The sequence below is a fragment of the Nerophis ophidion genome, linkage group LG08 (genome assembly GCF_033978795.1).
Source record: "Nerophis ophidion isolate RoL-2023_Sa linkage group LG08, RoL_Noph_v1.0, whole genome shotgun sequence".
Taxonomy (NCBI): domain Eukaryota; kingdom Metazoa; phylum Chordata; class Actinopteri; order Syngnathiformes; family Syngnathidae; genus Nerophis; species Nerophis ophidion.
Genome location: NC_084618.1, coordinates 70,352,995 through 70,380,809, shown reverse-complemented (window position 1 = coordinate 70,380,809; position 27,815 = coordinate 70,352,995). Strand labels below are relative to the sequence as shown.

At 41.6% G+C, this 27,815-nt stretch overlaps 1 protein-coding gene across 4 annotated transcripts in view; it reads left to right on the top strand.

The window, feature by feature from the left end:
• plce1 (phospholipase C, epsilon 1) overlaps nucleotides 1–25,292 on the top strand; it is a 158,683-nt gene extending 133,391 nt beyond the window's left edge. For 3 of the 4 annotated variants that reach the window (XM_061909582.1, XM_061909581.1, XM_061909580.1), the window contains 13 exons: nucleotides 5,047–5,168; nucleotides 5,249–5,366; nucleotides 7,484–7,621; nucleotides 7,702–8,001; nucleotides 8,082–8,245; nucleotides 14,654–14,915; nucleotides 14,976–15,094; nucleotides 15,159–15,287; nucleotides 18,889–19,089; nucleotides 20,304–20,474; nucleotides 20,536–20,748; nucleotides 21,524–21,638; nucleotides 22,956–25,292. In XM_061909582.1, the coding sequence (XP_061765566.1) occupies nucleotides 5,047–5,168; nucleotides 5,249–5,366; nucleotides 7,484–7,621; nucleotides 7,702–8,001; nucleotides 8,082–8,245; nucleotides 14,654–14,915; nucleotides 14,976–15,094; nucleotides 15,159–15,287; nucleotides 18,889–19,089; nucleotides 20,304–20,474; nucleotides 20,536–20,748; nucleotides 21,524–21,638; nucleotides 22,956–23,125 (2,222 nt within the window). In that variant the 3' untranslated portion in view covers nucleotides 23,126–25,292. Of the gene's footprint in view, nucleotides 1–5,046; nucleotides 5,169–5,248; nucleotides 5,367–7,483; nucleotides 7,622–7,701; nucleotides 8,002–8,081; nucleotides 8,246–14,653; nucleotides 14,916–14,975; nucleotides 15,095–15,158; nucleotides 15,288–18,888; nucleotides 19,090–20,303; nucleotides 20,475–20,535; nucleotides 20,749–21,523; nucleotides 21,736–22,955 lie in introns of all 4 variants that reach the window. The other variant, XM_061909583.1, reaches the window with a different exon arrangement.
• The last annotated feature ends 2,523 nt before the right edge of the window (nucleotides 25,293–27,815 follow it).

The window sequence follows — 27,815 nt, the reverse complement described above, 5'->3', positions numbered from 1 at the left end:
CAATTGACCACTAAATGGTAACACCCGAATAAGTTTTTCAACTCGTTTAAGTCGGGGTCCACTTTAATCAATTCATGGTAAAAACTCAAAGTGCTTTGACACTATTTCCACATTCAACCATTCACACACAGATGGCGAGAGCTGCCATGCAAGGGCCTAACCACGACCAATCAGGAGCAAGGGGGAAGTGTCTTGCTCACGGACATGACTAGGTTGGTAGAAGGTGGGGATTGAACCAGGAACCCTCAGGTTGCTGGCACGGCAACTGTCCCAACCTCTCCCAACTTTCCCACCCCGTGCCTATTGACATCCAGAGTCAATTTGTCCTAATGATAAATGTAACGTTAAAATTACAATTAAATAAAAAAAAAATTAAATAATTATATATATATATATATATATATATATATATATACAGTATATTATTTATTTTATTTTTTATTTTTTTAAGTGCCATATTTAAAAATAAATGTTTTCATTTATAAATATTTCCCTTATTTTGCTAACATTTTAGCACTTAATTTTCAAAATGCTGTACTTTCTTTTTAAAATGTTTTATTTAAAATCATAAATAGATAAACAGATACCAATTTTAAATATTTTTAGTGGTTATATTTTTTATTAATACATAATTTAAATTAAAGTAGAATTGTTGATAATGTTATGTTATCCCTCCGTTTCGACATATGACTTATTAGGTATATGATGGTGTTTAAAATGTTAAAGTGTAAAAAGAAGCTGTGTTCCTCTTTAAAAATATGTTTCCTTGTTGCTCATCCATATTTGCACTGTAGTTGTGTTGCAAGCAGCACATGAGTTGTGTCAGTGTGTGCACTGCCGGCCTCCACAAAAAGCTGAATGAGCGTAAAGAGAATATTTCACATGGTGGAGTTGACTTTCTAGTATTTTAAGTCCTCCCCTCCGGGTTCTGTTTTGGTCCGTGACCTCGCCTCATCGGCGACACAAAACAAAACCATCTGGTTTCTCAGGCCCTACGTTGCCCCCCTGCCTCCCAACCAAGCAACAGACTGGGGGGAAACCACCCTGCCCCGCCCACTGCGCTATAACCCTACCCCTCGCTCTGGTCTCCACTGCATGATCTTTGATCTTTTGAATAAATATTTCCCCTAGTTTGGGTTTTTTGCTGTGTAAGCTGCAGATGTTGTATACTCCACAGTCTCCACTTTGCTGCAGCACCCTGTTTTGTCTTGGATCAATCATGTCCTGCAGTACTTGTCTAAAAATGGTTAAAAACAAAACACGGCTCTGGACGCCGCTGCCCTCAGTCTCTTTTTTTTTTGTTCATGGCTAGAAATACCCATAATATGCATGGGCGCTAACAGTAATGCTTGATGTGCCTTAACTTTGTGTGATTAAGTATTAGACTCCACAGTCTCCGCTTTGTTGCATTGGCCCTCTGTTTTTTCTCGTGTAAAATGTGGCTTCTTTACATGGCCAGAAATACTAAAAATATACACAAATGCTAATAATAATCAACTTCACAGTCAGCACTTTGCTGCTACCCTCAGTCTCCTCTTGGAGAAAAATGTGCCATTTGTACTTTGTTATATATGCTAAAAATATACACACATGCATGTGTGTATATTTTTATGATTTCTAGCCATGTACAAGATGGCCCATTTTATCCAAGAGGAGACTGAGGGCTGTGGCAAAGTAGGGACTGTGGTGTATGTTACTTTTGCATGTGTGGAAAAAAAATAACTTTAAAATGTATGGCTACTGTAAGTACAAGATGGCGTAGTTCATCCAAGAGGAGACTGAGGGCTGCAGTAATGTGAAAACTGTGGAGTATGTTACTGTTAGCATGTGTGTATATTTTTGGAATGCATGGCTATGTATAAGATGGTGCATTTTATCGAAAAGGAGACTCAGGAGACTGAGGGTCGCAGCAAAGTGAAAACTGGAGTATGTTACTGTTGCCATGTGTGTATTTGCTTTGGAATTCATGGATATTGTACAAGACGGAGCATTTTATTGAATAAGAGACTGTGGAGTGCTTTACTGTTAGCATGTGTGTATATTATTGTTATTTCGAGGCATGTTCTTTTTATCGACAAGGGCCAGGCGAAGACTCAGGAGTGCTTTACTGTTAGCATGTTTGTAAAAAAAAAAAAAAAAAAAAATTCTGCCCATGTACAAGATAACGCATTTTATCCAAGAGAAGACTGAGGGCCGCAGTAAAGTAAACATTTTGGGGAATGTTACTGTTAGCATGTGTGTATATTTTTGAAATGCATGGCTATGCGTGGCGCAGTGGGAGAGTGGCCGTGCGCAACCCGAGGGTCACTGGTTCAAATCCCACCTAGAACCAACCAACCTCGTCATGTCCGTTGTGTCCTGAGCAAGACACTTCACCCTTGCTCCTAATGGGTGCTGGTTGGCGCCTTGCATGGCAGCTCCCTCCATCAGTGTGTGAATGTGTGTGTGAATGGGTAAATGTGGAAGTAGTGTCAAAGCGCTTTGAGTACCTTGAAGGTAGAAAAGCGCTATACAAGTACAACCCATTTATTTATTTATTTATGTATAAATGGCTCATTTTATCCAAGAGGAGACTTGGGTGACTGAAGAGTGCTTTACTGTTAGGATGTGTAATTTTGGGATTTCTGGCTATGTTCAAGACGGCGCATTTTATCCAAAAGGAGACTGAGTGCCGCAGCAAAGTAAAGACTTTGGACTATGTTGCTATTAGCATGTGTGTACATTTTAGAAATGTTTGGCTATGTAGTTTATAAAATGTGCCATCTTAAACATACTGTAGCTGGAAATGACAAACACACACGCACACATGCCAAGAGTAACGCGCTCTGTAGTCTCCACTACGCTGCAGCACACCATTCTCTCACTTCCCTCAGTCTCCTTGAGGATGACACGTCTTCTTGTGCACACATGCTAACAGCAATGTACTCCAAATCTTCCAATTTGCCAAAGTGGCCCTCATCTTGTGGATAAAATTAGTGTTGTTGCTTGTACATGTTTCACTTTTAACATTTCTATTAGACCTTTTTTTAAACTGTATTGTGAAATATTTCATTGTTTTTGTGGAGAGGCGGAAATGGCACGCTGGAACCCTGCCCAAGAAGGCGGAGAATGCGGCGGAGCGGAGAGGCGGGGCGTGCCGGGAGCGACGCTGCAGACAAAAACAGGTGCGTGTGTCGCGCACCCGGACACAATCAACATATCTCCTCACAATGTATAAAAGGGGAGAAGGAGGAGGGATGGGGGCTGAAGGAGTTGGAGAGCCGGCAAGAGTGATCAAAGAGCAACAGAGAGCGAGTCATAGAAGAGGACGACGACGGCGGCGGCTGAAAGAGCGGACCGGAGAGCGAGACACGGAGGAGCGAGCAGTGGGAGCGACGACGGTGAAAAGACATCTTGAAAAATAAAAGAGTAAAACCTGCTCAAAAACATGTCCTTCCTGGGTGGTCTACTGAATCGAGCGACCACAGCAAGAGACTGTCACATTTGGCACCCAACGTGGCTGGACCACAGGAGGCGGGGGAGGACGATCTCCTGTGGGCCCTCGTCAGCGCGTTCATGCAGCTGGCAGAAAACAGCCGACAGAATTGCTGACTCCGGCATGCGCTGGCGGACCAGGTGGGGGGAGGGGGCGAATGCCCCCCCAAAGAAGTAGCAGAGGAGGCGCCCCCTGCTGAGGAGACAGATGCACAGCAGGTGGAGCGTGCAGCTGAAAAAGAAGTGAAAGAAGTGGTTGCGGTAGAAGAAGAAGAAGAAAAACAGCATGACGATGATGAAGAAAAACTGAAAGAAGTGGTGGTAGAAGAAGAAGAAGAAGACGTGAAAGAAGTGGTGGTGGAAGAAGAAGAAGAAAAAGAACATGATGATGAAGATTATGATGTGAGGAAGAGCATGGTGATGATGATGATGAAGAGAAGCATGGTGATGATGAATCGGAGCATGATGGTGATGAAGAGGAACATGGTGATGATGATGATGAGGACGAAGAGGACAAGGAAGACAAAGAAAAAGAAAGGGGCGAAGAAAAAGACAAAGAAAAGGTCCAAGAGGAGGAAGAAGCTCAAGTACAATCACAAGACCAGAAGGTAGAAGAGACAGCTGACAAGAAGGAAGAACCAGAAGGCAAGAAAGTAGACGACGCAGCAGACAAGATGGAGGAGAGGAGACAGGATGAAGAGAAGGCAGATGTCTTTTCGCCGTCGTCGCTCCCACAGCTCGCTCCTCCGTGTCTCGCTCCCTGTCTCTCGCTCTCCGGTCCACTCTTTCAGCCGCTGTCGTCATCGTCCTCTTCTATGACTCGCTATCTGTTGCTTTTTGATCGCTCTTTGATCTCTCCAACTCCTTCAGCCCCCATCTCTCCACCTTCTCCCCTTTTATACAGTGTGAGGAGATATGTTGATTGTATCCAGGTGCGCGGCCCACGCACCTGATTTCGTCTGCGGCGTCGCTCCCGGCACGCCCCGCCTATCCTCTCCGCCGCATTCTCCCCTTTCTTGCCACCATCTTGGGCAGGGTTCCAGCGTGCCCTACCCCGCCGTCGGCTCCTCCTCTCCACAGTTTTATTACATTTTGCAAATCTATAAACAATCCAACTTTAAAACAATAAGAAGTAAACACATTTAAATAAATAAATGATAAATGGGTTGTACTTGTATAGCGCTTTTCTACCTTCAAGGTACTCAAAGCACTTTGACACTACTTCCACATTTACCCATTCACACACACATTCACACACTGATGAGGGAGCTGCCATGCAAGGTGCCAACCAGCACCCATCAGGAGCAAGGGTGAAGTGTCTTGCTCAGGACACAACGGACGTGACGAGGTTGGTACTAGGTGGGAATTGAACCAGGGACCCTCGGGTTGCACACGGCCACTCTGCCACCGCGCCACGCCGTCCGTATAGCGTGCAGAAGTGCATATTTGTGTTGTTCACATTTCTTGCAGCCATAAACTGCACACCAAAATGATGTGCCATCAACCTTGAAATACAGATATTGTTTTGATGCGTGTAACCGTGAAATATAAACATGTTTTCTGTCTGCACAGATAACCTGTTGGACGACAAGCCGGAAGGAAAAAGCTGCGTGGACAAAGAGGATCAGCCTGTGGACGAGGCGCCCAAGCTGAAGATGAAGAAAGCTGACAGCAGCACGCAGCGCAAAGGAAAGGTGAGCGGACTCCATGTTGGCTCAAGAGGTGAGGTGAAAATAACAAAACATCCCGTCGACTGATGGCGTGTGTGTTGCAGGTGTTCGACATGGAACTTGGCGAGGAGTTCTACCTCCCTCACAACAAGAAGGAGAGTCGGCAGATCGCACAGGAACTGTCCGACCTCGTCATCTACTGCCAGGCCGTCAAATTCCCAGGTCAGCACATGTATTTTTGTTATGTTTATGTTGGACACTGGATGTGGAAGAGGCTTATTTTTTTTTCTACATTTCCTGGAAATGTAATTCATCTGTTCCAGGGTCTAACAGTAACCATGGTAACGGTTTGAAGTCACATTCTTCCCTGCCATGCAAGTGTAAGAACATGGTGCAGAGGCACGTAAATAAATGTGACACTTAATTAAATGCGGGCTTCACGGTGGCAGAGGGGTTAGTGCGTCTGCCTCACAATACGAAGTTCCTGCAGTCCTGGGTTCAAATCCAGGCTCGGGATCTTTCTGTGTGGAGTTTGCATGTTCTCCCCGTGAATGCGTGGGTTCCCTCCGGGTACTCCGGCTTCCTCCCACTTCCAAAGACATGCACCTGGGGATAGGTTGATTGGCAACACTAAATTGGCCCTAGTGTGTGAATGTGAGTGTGAATGTTGTCTGTCTATCTGTGTTGGCCCTGCAATGAGGTGGCGACTTGTCCAGGGTGTACCCTGCCTTCCGCCCGATTGTAGCTGAGATAGGCGCCAGCGCCCCCCGCAACCCCAAAAGGGAATAAGCGGTAGGAAATGGATGGATGGATTAATTAAATGCACATTTCTGATTTGTAGTTCTTTTTTTTATAAATTACTCAAAACGTGTAAAAACAGTAAAATATTGAACAAAGACAACACGGTTCATGTGCTTGGGAGGCGAGTCTCTTCACTTACCAGAAAAGGTCTTAAAAAAATAAGATTAATTATGGTAATAAATGGTAAATGGAAAATGGGTTGTACTTGCATAGCGCTTTTCTACCTTTTTTGAGGAACTCAAAGCGCTTTGACAGTATTTCCACATTCACACACTGAAGGTGGGATCTGCCATGCAAGGCCCTAACCATGACCCATCAGGAGCAAGGGTGAAGTGTCTTGTTCAAGGACACAATGGACGTGGCGAAGTTGGTAGTAGGAGGGGATTGAACCAGGAAGCCTCAGGTTGCTGGCACGGCCACTCTCCCAAATGTGCCACACGGTTAATGATAATTAATGGCATATAATACAAATATTTTACCTTTTTGAGTACAGTACTTGGGCTTCATGGTGGCAGAGGGGTTAGTTCGTCTGCCTCACAATACAAAGGTCCAGAGTAGTCAGGGTTCAATCCCGGGCTCGGGATCTTTCTGTGTGGAGTTTGCATGTTCTCCCCGTGACTGCGTGGGTTCCCTCCGGGTACTCTGGCTTCCTCCCACTTCCAAAGACATGCACCTGGGGATAGGTTGATTGGCAACACTAAATTGGCCCTAGTGTGTGAATGTGAGTGTGAATGTTGTCTATCTGTGTTGGCCTTGCGATGAGGTGGCGACTTGTCCAGGGTGAACCCCGCCTTCCGCCCGATTGTAGCTGACCCGCGACCCCAAAGGGAATAAGCGGTAAAAAATGGATGGATGGAGTACAGTACTTAGTCCTGACGGCATGTACTGTCCCTTTAAGAAGCAAAATGGCCTCCGGCCGTTCTTTTCTTCAAGTCAAATCATTAGGGCTGTGATTCGATTCAATTCTCGATCCAGAGTCAATGCTTGATTAAAAATCAATACTTTTTTAATAACATCGGGTGCCAGTTCTATGATTAAAGTTAAAGTACTAATGATTGTCACACACACACTGTGTGGCAAAATTATTCTCTGCATTTGACCCATCACCCTTGTTCACCCCCTGGGAGGTGAGGGGAGCAGTGAGCAGCAGCGGTGGCCGCGCCTGGGAATAATTTTTGGTGATTTAAACCCCATTTCAACCCTTGATGCTGAGTGCCAAACAGGGAAGTATTGGGTCCCATTTTTACAGTCTTTGGTACGACTCGGCTGGGGTTTGAACTCACGACCTACCGATCTCAGGGCAGACACTCTAACCACTAGCCTACTGGTTAACGACATTCCTCCATAAAATAAACAGCTCTGATAAATAAATAGAATATAATTTTACCCAAACATTACTAGATAAAATTGATTTTAATTTTTTTTAATAATTAAGAATTGCTGAAAATAGGATTCGCGATTCATTCGAAATTCTTCGAAATTCTTATCTCAATTAGGTGTGAAAATGAACCTCTTTGGTTTGTGTGAACCCACCCCAGGATTGTCCACCTTGTCCCCGGCGGGATCCGGCAGGGGAAAAGACCGCGGTAAGTCCAGGAAGTCCATATTTGGCACGGCTCCCGCCCGCTGCGCACAAACGGGGGAGGTCTCCACGCAGAGCCGCAACCCCGGGAGAGGTGCGTTATTTTTGGGGGACGTTTGCAAACACTTCCTGTCCCAAAACTTTTGTCCACATCTTGTCCTAAATGTGTCGAAGGTGGCGGCGTCAGCGAGCGTCTGAGCTGGGAGGAGCATCATCAGCAGACGTCGCCGGCCAACCCGCCGACGTCGCTGAGCGCCATCATCCGCACGCCCAAGTGCTACCACATCTCCTCCGTCAACGAGAACGCCGCCAAGCGCCTTTGCCGCCGCTACTCTCTGAAGCTCATGCAGCACACGGCCAGCCAGCTGCTCAGGACGTATCCGGCCGCCACGCGCATCGACTCCGCCAACCCCAACCCGCTTCTCTTCTGGCTGCACGGCATCCAGTTGGTGGCGCTCAACTACCAGACGGACGGTGAGGACAAAGCCAACCCCGGTGAAGCCTTTTTTTTTTTTTTTTTTAGTCTCGTCGTCATGACGCTGTCTTGCCCGCAGATCTGCCCATGCACTTGAACGCAGCGCTGTTTGAGGACAACGGCGGCTGCGGATACGTCCTCAAGCCCGCCGTGCTCTGGGACCGCAGCTGTCCTCTCTACCAGCACTTCTGTCCCATGGAGAGAGACGTGGACAGGAGCTGTCCCGCCGTCTATTGCATCACGGTGATTACATCATCTTTACTGCGCTTCCTTCTTCGGCAGCCATGATAGGAAACAGAAGCTCCTCGTTTATGGTGAAGTCTTCTACTAGTGATAATGGTGATAATATAACATCTAGTTTTGTAACCGTGAAACCATATAACTGTATAATGATAATATTATTGCATCATTGCCCTTTTCATTAGATTATTAACATATGGTGTGCCAACAGACTGATGGAAAAATGACTTTGCAATCAGAAGTAAAGGTGACTGCAGGTGTTAAAGTTTCAAAAAGGTTTTCAATGACCAAAAAAATGGCTTGTAGTAGCTTTTTTTCATCAAATTATTTTGCGTTATGTCCTATGTGAAACACATTTAGCTAAAATGACTGATGATTTACGGTGGCAGAGGGGTTAGTGCGTCTGCCTCACAATACGAAGTTCCTGCAGTCCTGGGTTCAAATCCAGGCTCGGGATCTTTCTGTGTGGAGTTTGCATGTTCTCCCCGTGAATGCGTGGGTTCCCTCCGGTTACTCCGGCTTCCTCCCACTTCCAAAGACATGCACCTGGGGATAGGTTGATTGGCAAGACTAAATTGGCCCTAGTGTGTGAATGTGAGTGTGAATGTTGTCTGTCTATCTGTGTTGGCCCTGCGATGAGGTGGCGACTTGTCCAGGGTGTACCCCGCCTTCCGCCCGATTGTAGCTGAGATAGGCGCCAGCGCCCCCCGCGACCCCGAAAGGGAATAAGCGGTAGAAAATTGATGGATGGATTGACTGATGATTAAGTTTGACACCTGTGATAAAGATCAGGGCTTCGCAGCCTTTTTGACCTTTTCCACTAAAGACACTCAAATGTTAACTCCGACTAGTAATCTTAGCCTTTATTTTGATTGTATTAAATAATAATAGCTTACCTACTTACTGCTGAACATTTTTTTAAATACAGTTACGCAGTGCTAAAATAAATGAATCCATCCATCCATTCATTTTCTACCGCTTATCCCTTTTGGGGTCGCGGGCGGCGATGGTGCCTATCTCAGCTGCAATCGGGCGAAAGGCGGCGTACACCCTGGACAAGTCGCCACCTTATCGCAGGGCCAACACAGATAGACAACATTCACACTCACATTCTAACTAAATTAATAATAAACAATATAAATGAATATGTTTCTGAAACTGTCAATAACATTCAAGTGCACACAGCTCCATCATCTTAGTCGTCATTTTTGCACTCCCCCTAGGACTTTAGCTCCAAACTTTTTACGTTAGTTTTAAAATATTTTCATTACTGCCACTAGTGGTGGGAAAGTGTATTATCAATCAATCAATGTTTACTTATATAGCCCTAAATCACTAGTGTCTCAAAGGGCTGCACAAACCACCACGACATCCTCGGTAGGCCCACATAAGGGCAAGGAAAACTCACACCCAGTGGGACATCGGTGACAATAATGACCCAGTGGGACGTCGGTGACAATGATGACTATGAGAACCTTGGAGAGGAGGAAAGCAATGGATGTCGAGCGGGTCTAACATGATACTGTGAAAGTTCAATCCATAATGGATCCAACACAGTCGCGAGAGTCCAGTCCAAAGCGGATTCAACACAGCAGCGAGAGTCCCGTTCACAGCGGAGCCAGCAGGAAACCATCCCAAGCGGAGGCGGATCAGCATCGCAGAGATGTCCCCAGCCGATACACAGGCAAGCAGTACATGGCCACCGGATCGGACCGGACCTCCTCCACAAGGGAGAGTGGGACATAGAAGAAAAAGAAAAGAAACGGCAGATCAACTGGTCTAAAAAGGGAGTCTATTTAAAGGCTAGAGTATACAAATGAGTTTTAAGGGGAGACTTAAATGCTTCTACCGAGGTGGCATCTCGAACTGTTACCGGGAGGGCATTCCAGAGTACTGGAGCCCGAAACATGTTGTCGTATTACAACTGAGTACTGCTGTGAAACATATTTTTTGGCAACCCCCTGGGATGTGCTCCCGGTCGACCAATGCCCTATGGCAGGGGACTCAGCAAGTGAGTCACGAGACGTTTTTTTGCGGTCCCCACCTTGATATGAAAGTTTAATGTTAGTGCGGCCCGCAAGTTTTATATAAATGGCGCTTGACTGCGTTGTGTTATTTGGGTCCAAAACGGCTCTTTCAACATTCTGGGTTGCCTACCCCTGCATTAGTGGAAAAGCGGCAAATGAGTGAAAGCGAAAGATACGTTGCCATGGAGACCAGTGTTTTCTTATGTGCCTGGCTGCAGTCACACCACGACACCTGTCCGTCAGTAATAACAGTCCCCGATAACCTGGACCAATTCAAACCGTTTTGGTTTTTTTATTGTTTAATTTACATTGCCTCACCTGATGAACACTACATATATTTTTATATGACGCCGGATTACACTCCGGGAACCGTAACTTTTTTGCGCTAGCTATCCCGGTACTTTCCCAGCTATTATCCGCCGAACGCCGTGTTGCTGTAGGGAGGAAAAGCGGAACGACACACATTGCAAAAATAACATTATTCTCCGTGCGTTGGCTAAATACAAATATATTCCACAACCCCAAACATGTCTTTTTCAAAGCCTGCAGTGAAGAGAAAGGTTAGTGATGCCCAAAGACAATTCCAGGAAAAGTGGGAGATGCAATATTTTTTTGTTGAGCACAGGGGCTCCCTGACGTGTCTTATTTGCACAGAGAAAGTTGCGGTGCACAAGGGATACAATTTGAATCGTCATTATACAACTAAACATGCTGAGGAGTATGCAAGCATTTTTTTAAGAAATCTTTTCTTGCGGCCCAGCCTTACCTAGACTTTGCATCCCGTGGCCCCCAGGTGGATTGAATTTGAGACCCCTGCCCTATGGTTAAGAAACACCCATTTAGATTATATTAATACTAATACATAATATTTAAAAAATGTAAGAATTGGGAATAGAAGTAAAATATGTCAAATAATACGGGGGGGTCACCCACATCTGCGGTCCTCTCCAAGGTTTCTCATAGTCATTCACATTGACATCCCACAGGGTTGTGAGTTTTTCCTTGCCCTTACGTGGGCTCTGAACCAAGGATGTCGTTGTGGCTTGTGCAGCCCTTTGAGACACTTGTGATTTCGGGTTATATAAATAAACATTGATTGATAACAAATTTAATATCCAAAACCGTAATAAATGTAAGTAATATTGATGTAAAAATAAAAGCAACATGTTTTAAATACACAGCAATTATAATTATTTAATTATCACTGGTTCACACTTTATTGGAAATGTGTATTTTACTATTTTAAATGACACAACTAAAAGCAATTAGAACGTCTCTAACTTTGCTCAAATTTAAATGTTTTTAATTTTTGTTATTTTAAAATTTACAAGCACCAAAACTAGTGCTGTCAAGCAATTAAAAAAATATTAACTAAGATCTGTAATTCCTCGAGGCATTTTCATTACTAGAACGTATAACCATTTGCCCCGCCCACTTACAATGTGAGCCAATCAGCTTCTGCTAAACCAGCCCGAACACGACGGCCAATCAATGAGCACCTCAGTGATCTTTGTTTCACACCCTAACATGTTAATAAGCACATGAAAAGGGCGAGCAAACCAACAGAGATAATGTCACAGATGAAAAATGAGATGAACTGTAGTTAAAGGCCTACTGAAATTAGATTTTCTTATCTAAAAGGCGATAGCAGGTCCATTCTATGTGTCATACTTGATCATTTCGCGATATTGACATATTTTTGCTGAAAGGATTTAGTAGAGAACATCGACGATAAAGTTTGCAACTTTTGGTGCTGATAAAAAAGCCTCGCCTTTACCGGAAGTCGCAGATGATGATGTCACAGGAGTGAGGGCTCCTCACATCCTCACATTGTTTTAAATGGGAGCCTCCAGCAGCAAGAGCTATTCGGACCGAGAAAACGACACTTTCCTCATTAATTTGAGCGAGGATGAAAGATTTGTGGATGATGATATTGATAGCGAAGGACTAGAAGAATAAATAAATAATAAAATTAAATTAAAAGTGACGGCTCAGGGCGTCGGCAGTAGTGTGAGCGTTTCAGATGTCATTAAACACATTTATTAGGATCATTCTGGAAGATACCTTATCTGCTTAATGTTTTACTGTATTTTTCGGAGTATAAGTTGCTCCGGAGTATAAGTCGCACCTGCCAAAAATGCATAATAAAGAAGGAAAAAAACATACATAAGTCGCACTGGAGTATAAGTCGCTTTTTTGGGGGAAATTTATTTGATAAAACCCAACACCAAGAATAGACATTTGAAAGGCAATTTAAAATAAATAAAGAATAGTGAACAACAGGCTGAATAAGTGTACGTTATATGACACATAAATAACCAACCGAGAAGGTGCCTGGTATGTTAACGTAACATATTATGGTAAGAGTCATTCAAATAACTATAACATATAACATGCTATACGTTTACCAAACAATCTGTCACTCCTAATTGCTAAATCCCATGAAATCTTATACGTCTAGTCTCTAACGTGAATGAGCTAAATAATGTTATTTGATATTTTACGGTAATGTGTTAATAATTTTACACATAAGTCGCTCCTGAGTATAAGTTGCACCCCCGGCCAAACTATGAAAAAAAACTGCGACTTACAGTCCGAAAAATACGGTAATAGTGTTTTAGTGAGATTGTAAAGACATACCTCGAGGTCGGAGGGCTGCGGTGAACACGCAGTGTCTCAGAGAGAAGCCGAGGAGCCAAGCTCCCAGCTGCCTTTTAAACAGCTACTGCAGGAGGACAAATAATCCAATGATGTCTCCGGTAAGATATATATCACAATTTTCCCATCCAAAAACATGCTGGTTGACGTAGAAAAACATGTTCGCTTGACCGCTCTGTGTTACAAACAAAGAAACACCGGCTGTGTCTCGGTGCTAAAGACAGCTGCAATACACCGCTTTCCACCAACAGCATTGTTCTTTATAGTCTCCATTATTAAATGTACAAATTGCAAAACATTCAGCAACACAGACGTCCAAAATACTGTGTAATTATGCGATGAAAAGAGACGACTTTTAGCCGTAAGTGGCGCTGAGCTAATATTTCCTGACAGTCCGTGACGTCACGCGTACGCGTCATCATTCCGCGACGTTTTCAACAAGGCCGTATTGGCATGTGTTGCAATGTTAATATTTCATCATTGATATATAAACTATCACACTGGGTGGTCAGTAGTACTGGGTTTCAGTAGGCCTTTAAAGGCCTACTGAAATCAGATTTTCTTATTTAAATGGGGATAGCAGGTCCATTCTATGTGTCACACCTGATCATTTCGCGATATTGCCATATTTTTGCTGAAAGGATTTAATAGAGAACATCCACGATAAAGTTTGCAACTGGAGAAAAGCACTGCCTCTACCGAAAGTCGCAGACGATAACGTCACATGTTGATGGCTCCTCATATATTCTCATTGATTTTAATGGGAGCCTCCAACAAAAACAGCTATTCCGACCGAGAAAACGACAATTTCCCAATTAATTTGAGTGAAGATGAAAGATTTGTGTTTGAGGATATTGATAGCGACGGACTAGAAAGAAAAAAAAAACGCGATTGCAATCGCGTTCCATTGAGACGGATTCATATGTTTTTAGACACATTTACTAGGATAATTCTGGGAAATCCCTTATCTTTCTATTGTGTCGCTAGTGTTTTAGTGAGTTTAACAGTACCTGAAGTGTACGTCCACGGGTGTTGACGTGCAGTGTCTCAGGGGAGTTGACGGCAGCTGTACGTGAGCCGCAACCTCAGCTGAAATCCGGTAAGAGGCAACTTTTTAACTACAATTTTCTCACCGAAACCTGTTGGTTGACAAGTGGTCTGCTCTGATCCATAGTAAAGTTTCAACTCCGTGAATTTTAAACAAGGAATCACCGTGTGTTTGTGTGGCTAAAGGCGAAAGCTTCCCAACTCTATTGTTGTACTTTGACTTCTCCAATATTAATTGAACAAATTGCAAAAGATTCAGCAACACAGATCTCCAAAACACCGTGTAATTATGCCGTTAAAGCCGACGACTTTTAGCTGTGTGTGTGTGCAGCGCTCATATTCATAACAACCCGTGACGTTAAGCGACGTCGTCAAGAAAAAAAGTCCCGGGAAATTTAAAATTGCAATTTAGTAAACTAAAAAGGCCGTATTGGCATGTGTTGCAATGTTAATATTTCATCATTGATATATAAACTATCAGACTGCGTGGTGGGTAGTAGTGGGTTTCAGTAGGCCTTTAACGCCATCATTTGACAGCCTTGTGATTAGCAATAGAACGAACAGTGCTTTTAAAATATGTTGCTTTTATTTTTTAAACGTGTGATGATTTATAGTTGACAAAACCATCATTGAAGTGTTTGTTGCGCGAGCTGAAGTAAGAGAAAGCATTCCTCCTCAGATCGTGTCGGGTCAGAACGTTTGTCCCGCCAACGGCTCCGGCAGCCCCTGCGTGGAGGTGGACGTGTTGGGCACGCCGGGCGACAGCTGCCACTTCCGCACCAAGCCCATCCACCGCAACACGCTCAACCCCATGTGGAGCGAGCGTTTCCACTTCAGCGTCCACTTGGAGGACCTGTGCTTCCTGCGCCTGGCGGTGGTGGAGAACAACAGCTCCCAGGTCACCGCTCAGAGGACTCTGCCTCTCCGGGCCCTCAAAGCTGGTGAGCCACGACTCTGTCGGCCCCGGCTGGGGACCACAGGACTGACGTGTCTTCTGGCAGGCTACAGACACGTGCAGCTGAGGACGCAGCATAACGAGGCCATGGAAGTTTCCAGCTTGTTCATCTACAGCCGGAGAATAGAAGAAAGTCCAGCAGGGGGCGCCACGCCTTCATCCCAGGTAAGGCTAGTCCGTCATGACGGGTTGAGTCCAAGTAAAAACTCCTGCTGCTGTTTCTTTGCAGTTGTTCAGTGCGGAGGAGAAACATGCGAGTCAGCTCCACAAAGTGACGGTGCATGAAGCTCCCGGACAAGAACCTTTCACCGTCTTCTCCGTCGCACAGCAAACCTCCGCCAAACAACTCCTGGACATGGTCAGTCATCCTAAATAATTATTAGGGACTGCAATGTCCTTATTGGTACAATGGGACTGAGGACCCTATTGTATCTGTAAGGTTTTATTGTTTCTTTCTTTCTTTATTATTATTCCGCACCTTCGCGCTGTAATTTGACCCCCTTAACATGCTTCAAAACTCACCAAATTTTACACACACATCGGAATGGCAACTTTCCCAATTTATTAAACAACCAAACCCCAAAAATCAAAATTGCGCTCTAACGCCCCCTAGGAAAAATGACGGACAAAACTGCTTGTATGGAATGTCGTAGAGACAAGAAACAAAAACCTCGATGTAGGTCTGACTTAGACCTAGGTTTGATACACTCACTTCTTTCAGCAAAAATCAACAGGAAGTAGGCAAAAACCCCGTCAAAACCAAATTTTCCTAAAAAATGTCATTTTTGCCTCTTTGAGCTGTAATTTGACCCCCTTAAAATGCTTCAAAACTCACAAAACTGGACACACACATCAGGACTGGCAAAAATTGCAATCTGATAAAAAACCAAACCCCAAAACTCAAAATTGCGCTCTAGCGCCCCCTAGGAATAAAACACAGAAAAAACTGCTCCCAGGAAGAAAACACAGACAAAACTGCTTGTAACTTCCGATAGGAATGTCGGAGAGACATGAAACAAAAACCTCTATGTAGGTCTTACTTAGACCTACATTTTAATAATTGACATCCTTCAGCAAAAATCAACAGGAAGTTGGCAATTACCCCTTCAAAACAACATTTTTGGAAAAAACAGTGACCTTTTTTCAAAAATTATTTCCTCTGAGCGCATTTGTTGTGTCGGCTTCAAACTCGCACAGGAGAGAGATTGAACCCTTCTGATTAAAAGTTATTCACAGAGTTTTAATAACTGCTCCGGTTTTGATTTTACGCGCCTTCAAAGAATTCCTGCGCAAAGCTTCCTAAAAAATGTAATTTTTGCCTCCTTGAGCTGTAATTTGACCCCCTTAAAATGCTTCAAAACTCACCAAACTTGACACACATATCAGGATTGGCGAAAATTGCGATCTAATAAAAATAAAAAAACGAACCCCAAAACTCAAAATTGCGCTCTGGCGCCCCCTAGGAATAAAACACAGACAAAAATGCTCCTAGGAAGAAAACAGACAAAACTGCTTGTAACTTCCGGTAGGAATGTCAGAGAGACATGAAACAAAAACCGCTATGTAGGTCTTACTGAGACCTACATTTTAATAATTGACATCCTTCAGCAAAAATCAACAGGAAGTCGGCAATTACCTCTTCAAAACAAAACTTTTGGAAAAACCCGTCACCTTTTTAAAAAAAGTATTTCCGTTTAACGCATTTGTTGTGTCGGCTTCAAACTCGCACAGGAGAGAGATTGAACCCTTCTGATTAAAAGTTATTCACAGAGTTTTAACAACTGCTCCGGTTTTGATTTTACGCGCCTTCAAAGAACTCCTGCGCAAAGCTTCCTAAAAAAATTAAATTTTTGCCTCTTTGAGCTGTAATTTGACCCCCTTAAAATGCTTCAAAACTCACCAAACTTGGCACACACATCAGGACTGGCAACAATTGCGAGCTAATAAAAAAAAAAAACGAACCCCAAAACTCAAAATTGCGCTCTAGCGCCCCCTAGGAATAAAACACAGAAAAAACTGCTCCCAGGAAGAAAACACAGACAAAACTGCTTGTAACTTCCTGTAGGAATGTCGGAGAGACATGAAACAAAAACCTCCATGTAGGTCTTACTTAGACCTACATTTTAATAATTGACATCCTTCAGCAAAAATCAACAGGAAGTCGGCAATTACCTCTTCAAAACAAAACTTTTGGAAAAACCCGTCACCTTTTTAAAAAAAGTATTTCCTCTAAACGCATTTGTTGTGTCGGCTTCAAACTCGCACAGGAGAGAGATTGAACCCTTCTGATTAAAAGTTATTCACAGATTTTCAACAACTGCTCCGGTTTTGATTTTACGCGCCTTCAAAGAACTCCTGCGCAAAGCTTCCTAAAAAATGTCACTTTTGCCTCTTTGAGCTGTAATTTGACCCCCTTAAAATGCTTCAAAACTCACCAAAATGGACACACACATCAGGACTAGCGAAATTTGCGATATAATAAAAAATAAAAAAAAATTCCAAAACTCCAAATTGCGCTCTAGCGCCCCCTAGGAATAAAACGCAGAAAAAAATGCTCCTAGGAAGAAAACACAGACAAAACTGCTTGTAACTTCCGGTAGGAATGTCAGAGAGACATGAAACAAAAACCTCTGTGTAGGTTTCACTTAGACCTACATTTTAATAATTGACATACTTCAGCAAAAATCAACAAGAAGTTGGCAATTACCCCTTCAAAACAAAACTTTTGGAAAAACCCGTCACCTTTTTTCAAAAATTATTTCCTCTGAGCGCGTTTGTCGTGTCGGCTTCAAACTAGCACAGGAGAGAGATTGAACCCTTCTGATTAAAATTTATTCACAGAGTTTTAAAAACTGCTCCGGTTTTGATTTTACGCGCCTTCAAAGAACTCCTGCGCAAAGCTTCCTAAAAAATTTCATTTTTGCCTCTTTGAACTGTAATTTGACCCCCTTAAAATGCTTCAAAACTCACCAGACTGGACACACACATCAATCAGGACTGGTGAAAATTGTGATCTAATAAAAAAGAAAAAACTCAAAATTGCGCTTTAGCGCCCCCTAGGAATATAACACAGACAAAACTGTTCCTTGGAAGAAAACACAGACAAAACTGCTTGTAACTTCCGGTAGGAATGTCAGAGAGACATGAAACAAAAATCTCTATGTAGGTCTCACTTAGACCTAGATTTTAATAATTGACATCTTTCAGCAAAAATCAACAGGAAGTTGGCAATTACCCCTTCAAAACAAAACTTTTGAAAAAACCTGTCACCTTTTAAAAAAAATTATTTCCTCTAAACGCATTTGTTGTGTCAGCTTCAAACTCGCACAGGAGAGAGATTGAACCCTTTTGATTAAAAGTTATTCACAGAGTTTTAATAACTGCTCCGGTTTTGATTTTACGCGCCTTCAAAGAATTCCTGCGCAAAGCTTCCTAAAAAATGTAATTTTTGCCTCTTTGAGCTGTAATTTGACCCCCTTAAAATGCTTCAAAACTCAGCAAACTGGACACATACATCAGGACTGGCAAAAATTACAATCTAACAGAAAAACAAAACCCAAAACTCAAAATTGCGCTCTAGCGCCCCCTAGGAATAAACACAGACAAAACTGCTTGTAACTTCCAGTAGGAATGTCGGAGAGACATGAAACAAAAACCTATATGTAGGTCTCACTTGGACCTACATTTTAAATATTGACATCCTAAAGCAAAAATCAACAAAACCCCTTCAAAACAAAATTTTCCCAAAAAATTTCATTTTTCCCAGTAAGTCGATGTTAAGATATTACGCCGAGTTGCTTAGTCTGTTTGCTAATAGTAGCTACCGTCCATCCATCTTCTTACGCTTATCCGAGTTTGGGTCGCGGGGGCAGCAGCCAAAGCGGTCTCGTCCATCGCTGCTTGCAGCTTTAATTTCTATTTAGTTTCCACTTCAAATTCACACACAGGTCTTCTGTTAGATTGTCCCCACAGGAGAGGACCGGTCTGCAGACTACTTCCTGTGTGAGGAGAAGCTCCCGCTGGCCAAGGAGCGCGGGGACGCCAAGCGCTCGGCTCAGCGTCGCCCCCTAGCAGCCGAGGAAGTGGTGGTCAAAGTGGTGGCCAGCTGGGACACGGAGGAAGGATATGTGGGCAGGATTTGTCTTCAAACCAGAGAGGAGGTAAGGTTTACTATGGCGCCCCCTTGTGGTGGATGGAACATCAACTAATGTAATAATAGGCCATAGATAAGACAGAATTATATCGTGACACATTTATTAGAAATATGCGTACTGAAAAGAAGATAGACATCCATCTGTCCATTTTCTACCGCTTGTCCCTTTCGGGGTCGCGGGGGGTCCTGAAGCCTATCCCGGCTACATTCAGGTGGAAGGTGGGGTACATTTATTTTAAGAATATATGGGATAAGAAAACTATTCCCCCGCGACCCCAAAAGGGAATAAGCGGTAGAAAATGGATGGATGGAAGAAAACTATTCCACAATGTGGACATGATGTGCTTGCAGTGCTGATACAAACAAATAAGGTAAAAACCCAAAGGACATTAAAAGAGCACATACAGCTACAAAAGTAAAACAAATTGAAAAACCTAAAATGGACCAATAAATAATACATATTGTATTGTGTTCCTTTTAACACACACACGCTGCTCCAGGCAGATTTGTAAAATGCAGCACATTTGTATAAAAAAAGGTAAGACTGATGATAAATATGTTTTGAAATTCTTAATTTTTATCTATTAAAAATATACAATAAAACATTTGCGTTTTTTCATAGTTTGACATCTTTGAATTCTTATTTATTTCTATACAGTAACAATTACATTTGAAAATCTACTAAATAATATATAATTAATGACACAATTGTGACATTAAAGGGGAAAATCGATTTTTACTTAAATATATTTTTTTATATTCATCATCCAACTCTAAAAAGTATATTTTATTTTGACATACCAAATTCTAAGCTTTTAAAAGGAACATTTTGTTTTTACCAGAAAATAAACAACCACAGTTCCTTTTTTATTTTTATCCAAAAACAAAATACAAATTGTCTTTACAGACCTTTTATGTATATTTAGTTGATATGATAAAGTGTTTGCGTCATAAATATTGTATTTCAAACGTAAAAGTCATGTTTCTTCCTCCATCACTAGCATAAGAACATGTCCACATTTTTAATACTTTTATTTTTTGAATTGTTTAAAAAATAATGCCCATAAAACAAGGGTGTATAAATACTAGTATAACAAGTGAAACACATTTTCAGTGTCATTAAGAAAAATAAAACTGACATTCAGGCTGTTTTTTCTTTTCAAATCATATAAGTTTGGAGACCTGTGTGTACCTAATGAAGCGTCCATTGTGTGCTGGCAGAGTTTGGAGAAGAAGAAGAAGATGGTGGAGGGGGAAGAGGAGGTGGCAGCAGTAGAAGGAGGAGTGGAGGAGGACATGTTCCTGGTTCAAGTTCATGAAGTGTCTCCAGAGCAGCCTCACACGGTCATCAAGGCTCCTCGCTACAGTTCAGCACAGGACATCATCCAGCAGGTGAGAAGAGTGTTCTACCAATCTTCTAGAACATTCCAAACCTGCCCGCTCTCCTCTCTAGACCCTGTCCAAGGCCAAGTATTCCTACAGCATCTTGGCCAACCCAAACGCCAGCGACTACGTCCTCATGGAGGAGGTGAGCAAGGACGTCGCCTCCAAGAAGTCGTCGACCACTAAGCCCGTCCAGCGTGTCCTTCTGGACCAGGAGTGTGTTTACTTGGCTCAGAGCCGCTGGAAGGGGGCGGGAAAGTTCATTCTCAAACTGAAGGAGCAGGTAGTGTGGCCTTATTAGTACTACTACTCGTCTTACAACACTTTTCTAACTATGTCACTGTCTCGCTGATAATAAAGTCATCTTTTTTAACACCCCTCAGTGTATACTTGTTTTTCAAAGAATTGGAAGAAGATGTAATTTAATGTTTTTGCTCCCTTTATTGAGCCTGTAATGGTCTTTAAATAAATAAAGTACAAAAAATAATGATTTGCATTTTTTAGCTTTTAATTTGTTACAACTTACCGTATTTCCTTGAATTGCCGCCGGGGCGCTATTTAATTTAAATCCTCTTTTCACTCCGACACTTACCAAAGGCATGGGGTAAAAGTAAGCATGCGCTAATCATTTTTAAACCTCTACTCACTCCAGCACTTACCAAAGGCATGCAGTAAAAATTTGAGTGTGATGTAACCTACTGAATAGCTCTTAATCGTCTTCCCTTTATGCGATTTTAAATTACCGGTATTGAAATCAGCCTCCTCCATTTTGAAAATGATGACAGGGGAAGTGTCACGTGTTTGACCAGGCAGTAATACTAAGCATGCGCTAATTATTTTGGGAAGCGAGTTTGACCCGGCAGTAATTCAAGGCAGGCGCATACTATACGCCCCGCGGCAATTCAAGGAAATACGGTATTCCTTCCTTTGCAGTTATGTTTGTTTTTAAATATCTACACGATACCAGTCAAACATTTTCATACACTCGAAGCGTGAGAAAGTGCGTATTACTAAAAGAAAGGACATAACGAGTCCACTGTACCGTGTCACGGCTGCAGGTGGTGCGCGAGGACAAGAAGAAGGTGATGTCCTTCGCCAGCGAGCTGAAGAAGCTGACCAGCCGCAGTCGCAGCATGACGACGGGCGTGGGCGTGGTGGACGGCGCCGCCCAGAGTAAGGAGGAGAGAGCTGCATGCTGCCTGGCTCTGACTGAGCTGCACGAGTGAGCCTCAACGTGTCGTCTGTGCATGACAACACAGTGCAAACGCAGGTTGGACTTCATGATCACTAATACATGTAACACCATACTGTGAGGGCAATAACACTAACAAACAGCTATAACATGCACTCATCTAGGGAAACATTTGCCAGCTTTACATTGAACATCAGGATTTATTGGGGATTCACTCGGAGCCAACAATAACACATAATGGAGACTTTTAAAGCCTTTTTACTTGTCCCCTTTAAATAATGACATTTTTCTAAATGATACATACGTTTTGGGTTTTTACACATATATACATATACATAAGCATATATACATATACATATATACACACATATGCTTGCATATGTGTGTATATATGTATGAATGTGTATATAAATGTGTGTATATATATATATATATATATATATATATATATATATATATATATATATATACACATATATATGTATACATATATGTATGTATATATATATGTATACATATATGTGTATACTAGGGATGTAACGGTACGTGTATTTGTATTGAACCGTTTCGGTACGGGGGTTCCGGTTCGTGCCGGAGGAGTACTGAACGAGTTCCACACGAACATATGAAGTAGCTGCCTATGCTAAAGTCTTAAGAAGCTGCTCCGCTCCGTTCTGCCTCCGTCTCCTACACAGCACTCTGCATTGTCCCTCCCACACAAGGAGTAAAAGTTGCATTTTTGGGGGATGTATTTGATAAAATCCAACACCAAGAATAGACATTTGAAAGGCAATTTAAAATAAATGAAGAATAGTGAACAACAACAGGCTGAATAAGTGTACGTTATATGACGCATTAATAACCAACTGAGTATGTTAACGTAACATATTATGGTAAGAGTCATTCAAATAACTATAACATATAGAACATGCTATACGTTTATCAAACAATCTGTCCCTCCTATTTGCTAAATCCGATGAAATCTTATACGTCTAGTCTCTTACGTGAATGAGCTAAATAATATTATTTTATATTTTACGGTAATGTGTTAATAATTTGACACATAAGTCGCTCCTGAGTATAAGTCAAACTGTGAAAAAAACTGGGACTTATAGTCCGAAAACTACAGTACTTATTTTGTTGACTGTATATATATATATATATATATATACACACACACACATGTTGACTTAAAGTAACATTGCTGTGAGGAGTGTCTATTAATGTGACTAATATTTAAAAGAGCTGCACCATAATAAGCATGTAGTTAAAACAAAGTGTTGTGGTGATGTGTTCAGGGTACCTGTCAGCTGCATCAGGGCTGAAGGCGAAGATGGCAGAGAGCAAACTGCAAGTCTCCTCTTCCTCCACTAGAGGGCAACAGCGACACGACAACATCTCCTTGTCGCCCGTCAGTCCTCTGTCATGGAAGCTTCACCTCCTCAGGAACTGGAAGATCCACAAATGACGAGAGAGGAGTTTGTCCTTGCTACATAGGCTCCTCCCCTTTTCTTGATTGCTCACCTGAGCGACAGCCGAGCAGGCGCGCGGCTCCGGGATGTAGGACGACGAGTGGATCCATAGAGTCCATGGCAGACATGAGAAGAGGAAGGAGACAGGCTGGCTTGTTGACTTCCTGCACTGTAAGGAGGACATTTGGCACAAATATTACCACACTTTTCTTTCTGTTGTGTCACTTTAACAGAAATATAATGTCTAAATGTTCCTTTTAGGTCCACAAACAGCATTTTGCACATTTCTTTGTAATGCTTTTTCCTTGTCTTTGGTTCTAAGAGGCTAGAATGTCGTTGGATGATCCAAAAAGTGACCGTAAATGCTCCAATTATATTTTTTATGTTTGTATCGCATTAAGGATTATTAGATCAGCTTATTTCTAAAATTATTGTTTTGTATCGCATGAGTTCATTGAAAACAACAGTAAAACATTTTAAAGGTGGATACAACCACAAATTGCTGACCACTCATAATGTTTTAACCTGAATGGTGTAATGACCACAGCCAGTCTGTTAGTTAGCGCTGTAACTCAAAAAGTTATGGAGTGTGATAAAACTTTGAGAAAATGTCCAAAATGAGATAAACAAGTGATTAGACTTTTTGGAGCTGATGCGGATCATTTGTGTATTTGCTTAACAGCCACTCCCAGAGACAAAGACAGTGGATACGTGACAAGAGGGTTCACTCTGCTACAGATAGTGCAAAAATGTTTGATTGTGATTGATGAAATTTAAGGAACCAATAGTTTCATTTTTGGTGCTGATTCGGATCATTATCTGGATGTTTTAAATGCATTCTTTATATTGTGCTTGGGATACATCTCCTCTGAGGAGTTTTTTTTTTTGGTTATATTAATAATTGGGAGTGCATGAGAAAGCGGAAAGTAAAAGTTAGCTGTATGATAACATATTCTACAAAGGAACCAATATTGTAATAGTGTTGGACCACAAACTGCTGAGTCACCATTAATGAGTTCATAGTAGACAAAAGTACATCAGGGGGTTTCCTACTGCCACGGCTATTAATGCTTTTGTAGCACCTGTAGGAGAGTATGCGGTTAATTGAAGCATTTACGGTAATAACATTCATGGAAAAATATCATATTTCTTTCTTTTGAGTTCAGCCCAGTTGATTCCAGAAGTGAAATTCCAAGAAAGTTCTTAAGAGTTAAAATTGAGTTTAATTGTGATGTTAAAATACTTTAGAGGGAAACATTGTGTTTGATTCGCTTCATGAATTGTGATAATTGACAATTATTCACGTCCTAATTATGATGAATGACAGAAGATAATAGACTACATGATATAATAACACTAAATAACTTTATGGAAGAGGTTTGCTCACATTCCATTTTCAAACAGGCAGTGAATATGAAGATTATATACAGTGTGTATATATATATATATATATATATATATATACATATATATAACTTCCTGTTTGAAAATTCAAACTAAGCATGTTTCTAACCTTAAACAGTCAAATAACTGATATTTTATATACATAAAATATCAGCAGTTATTTGACTGTTTTCAAGGTTAGAAACATGCTTATAGTTTGAATGTATTTCTATCATGCGTAGTTATAAATAGACAAGGAAGTTTAGATTGTGTTCAAATGATCTTATTGCTCTTTTTGGCATTAAGCAGCCAAATCAGAGCAATTAATCACAATAAATGTAAAAAAAAAAAAAATGTAATAGCCTTTTATTAGTGTTACTAACTTTATTCATTTGACAGGAAGGGATTATCTTTTATTTTTGGTCATATTTTACCCTTGAATGTAATGTAATTATGATCTTAAAATGCTGACGGTGCATTTGGATGTTATTTATTGGAACGTTTAAAGCCCTGGTTGGCGTCTTATTTGTTCTACAAATTTCTTTCTTGTTTTTAATTTATTTCAGTGTATCATTATACTGTATATATTGAGAAAAGTTTTACTTTGGAGGAAATATGAATTTCAGTGATTGTGAAAGTTCCTAGACAATTGGAAATAGTCACTATTTAATCCACTGACACCTTTGTTCGCTGACTGCAGGCCAACCTTTTTCCTCTTGATGCAAATGAGTCATTTTGTGGATACATGTTGCAAAGCAGAATAAAAATACTAAATATGAATTATGAATTGTGTTTATACATGTGTATATTCAAGCAGTGCGCACACCTTGAAATGAAGACGTGCTCGTTGGCGGGTTGTTACGCACTTGTTGCCACGGCCATCACCTGGGAGGAAAGAACAGAAAGAATCGTTATTAAAATTATATTTTTCAAAATTCTACTTCTGATAGAACAATGACTAATACGGTAGCAAAACAAAGCCTACTCATTCATATTTAGATAAATATATTTCCTTAAAAAAATACACATTTATCAGATACTGAGATCAATCAATTAAAGTTCATTTATACAGACCTTAATCACAGGTCCATCAAAGGGCTAAAAAATGTCATCATTCATGATCATGTGAGAGTCCAATCCATTGGGGGCAAGCAGAGGGTTGTAGGTGGTCTCCATCCAGGTCATAGAGTAGTGGTCCACACCAGGTCAAGTCAGATTACAAAAGCTGGGCCAACAGTATACATACTCATATACATACTGTACATACATAAACATACATATACATGTATAAATACATACCGTATTTCCTTGAATTGCCGCCAGGGCGCTAATTAATTTAAAACCTCTTCTCACTCCTGCGCATACCCGAGGCATGCGGTAAAAGTAAGCATGCGCTAATTATTTTAAAACCTCTTCTCACTCTGGCACTTACCAAAGGTATGCAGTAAAAAATTGATTGTGATGTAAGCTTGGGCCTTAAATCCTACTGAATAGCTCTTAATCTTCTTCCCTTTATGCGATTTCAAATTACCGGTATTGAAATCAGCCTCCTCCATTTTGAAAATGATGACAGAGGAAGTGTCACTCGTGACATCACGAGTTTGACCAGGCGGTAATACTAAGCATGCGCTAATTATTTTGGGAAGCGAGTTTGACCCGGCAGTAATTCAAGGCAGGCGCATACTATATGCCCTGCGGCAATTCAAGGAAATACGGTATATAGACATACATCTACATGTATATATAGACATATACATACATAGACATATACATACATGTATATATACATGTATAGACATACATTTACATGTACATATACAAATATAGACATACATATACATGTGTATATACACATATATACATATATACAAACCCTGTTTCCATATGAGTTGGGAAATTGCGTTAGATGTAAATATAAACGGAATACAATGATCTGCAAATCCTTTTCAACCCATATTCAGTTGAATGCACTACAAAGACAAGATATTTGATGTTCAAACTCATAAACTTAATTTTTTTTTGCAAATAATAATTAACTTTGAATTTCATGGCTGCAACACGTGCCAAAGTAGTTGGGAAAGGGCATGTTCACCACTGTGTTACATCACCTTTTCTTTTAACAACACTCAATAAACGTTTGGGAACTGAGGAAACTAATTGTTGAAGCTTTGAAAGTGGAATTCATTCCCATTCTTGTTTTATGTAGAGTTTCAGTCGTTCAACAGTCCGGGGTCTCCGCTGTCGTATTTTACGCTTCATAATGTGCCACACATTTTTGATGGGGAATAGGTCTGGACTGCAGATGGGCCAGGAAAGTACCCGCACTCTTTTACTACGAAGCCACGCTGTTGTAACACATGGCTTGTCATTGTCTTGCTGAAATAAGCAGGGGCGTCCATGATAACGTTGCTTGGATGACAACATAAGTTGCTCCAAAACCTGTATGGAACTTTCAGCATTAATGGTGCCTTCACAGATGTGTAAGTTACCCATGCCTTAGGCACTAATACACCCCCATACCATCACAGATGCTGGCTTTTGAACTTTGCGCCTATAACAATCCGGATGGTTATTTTCCTCTTTGTTCCGGAGGACACAATGTCCACAGTTTCCAAATATAATTTGAAATGTGGACACGTCAGACCACAGAACACCTTTCCACTTTGCATCAGTCCATCTTAGATGTGCTCGGGCCCAGCGAAGCCAGCGGCGTTTCTGGGTGTTGTTGATAAATGGGTTTTGCGTTGCATAGTAGAGTTTTAACTTGCACTTAAAGATGTAGCGACCAACTGTAGTTATTGAAAGTGGTTTTATGAAGTGTTCCTGAGCCCATTAGGTGATATCCTTTACACACTGAGGTCGGGTTTTTGATGCAGTACCGCCTGAGGGCTCAAAGGTCCGTAATATCGTCGCTTACATGCAGTGATTTCTCCAGATTCTCTGAACATTTTGATGATTTTAAGGACCGTATGTGGTAAAATCCCTAAATTCTTTGCAATAGCTCGATGAGAAATGTTGTTATAAAACTGTTCGACAATTAGCTTACAAATTGGTGACCCTCACCCCATCCTTGTTTGTGAATTACTTAGCATTTCATGGAAGCTGCTTTTATACCCAATCATGGCACCCACCTGTTCCCAATTAGCCTGCACACCTGTGGGATGTTCCAGTGTTTGATGAGAAATTACTCAAGTTTATCAGTATTTATTGCCACCTTTCCCAACTTCTTTGTCACGTGTTGCTGGCAACAAATTCTAAAGTTAATGATTATTTGCAGAAAACAAAAAGTCTCTCAGTTTGAAC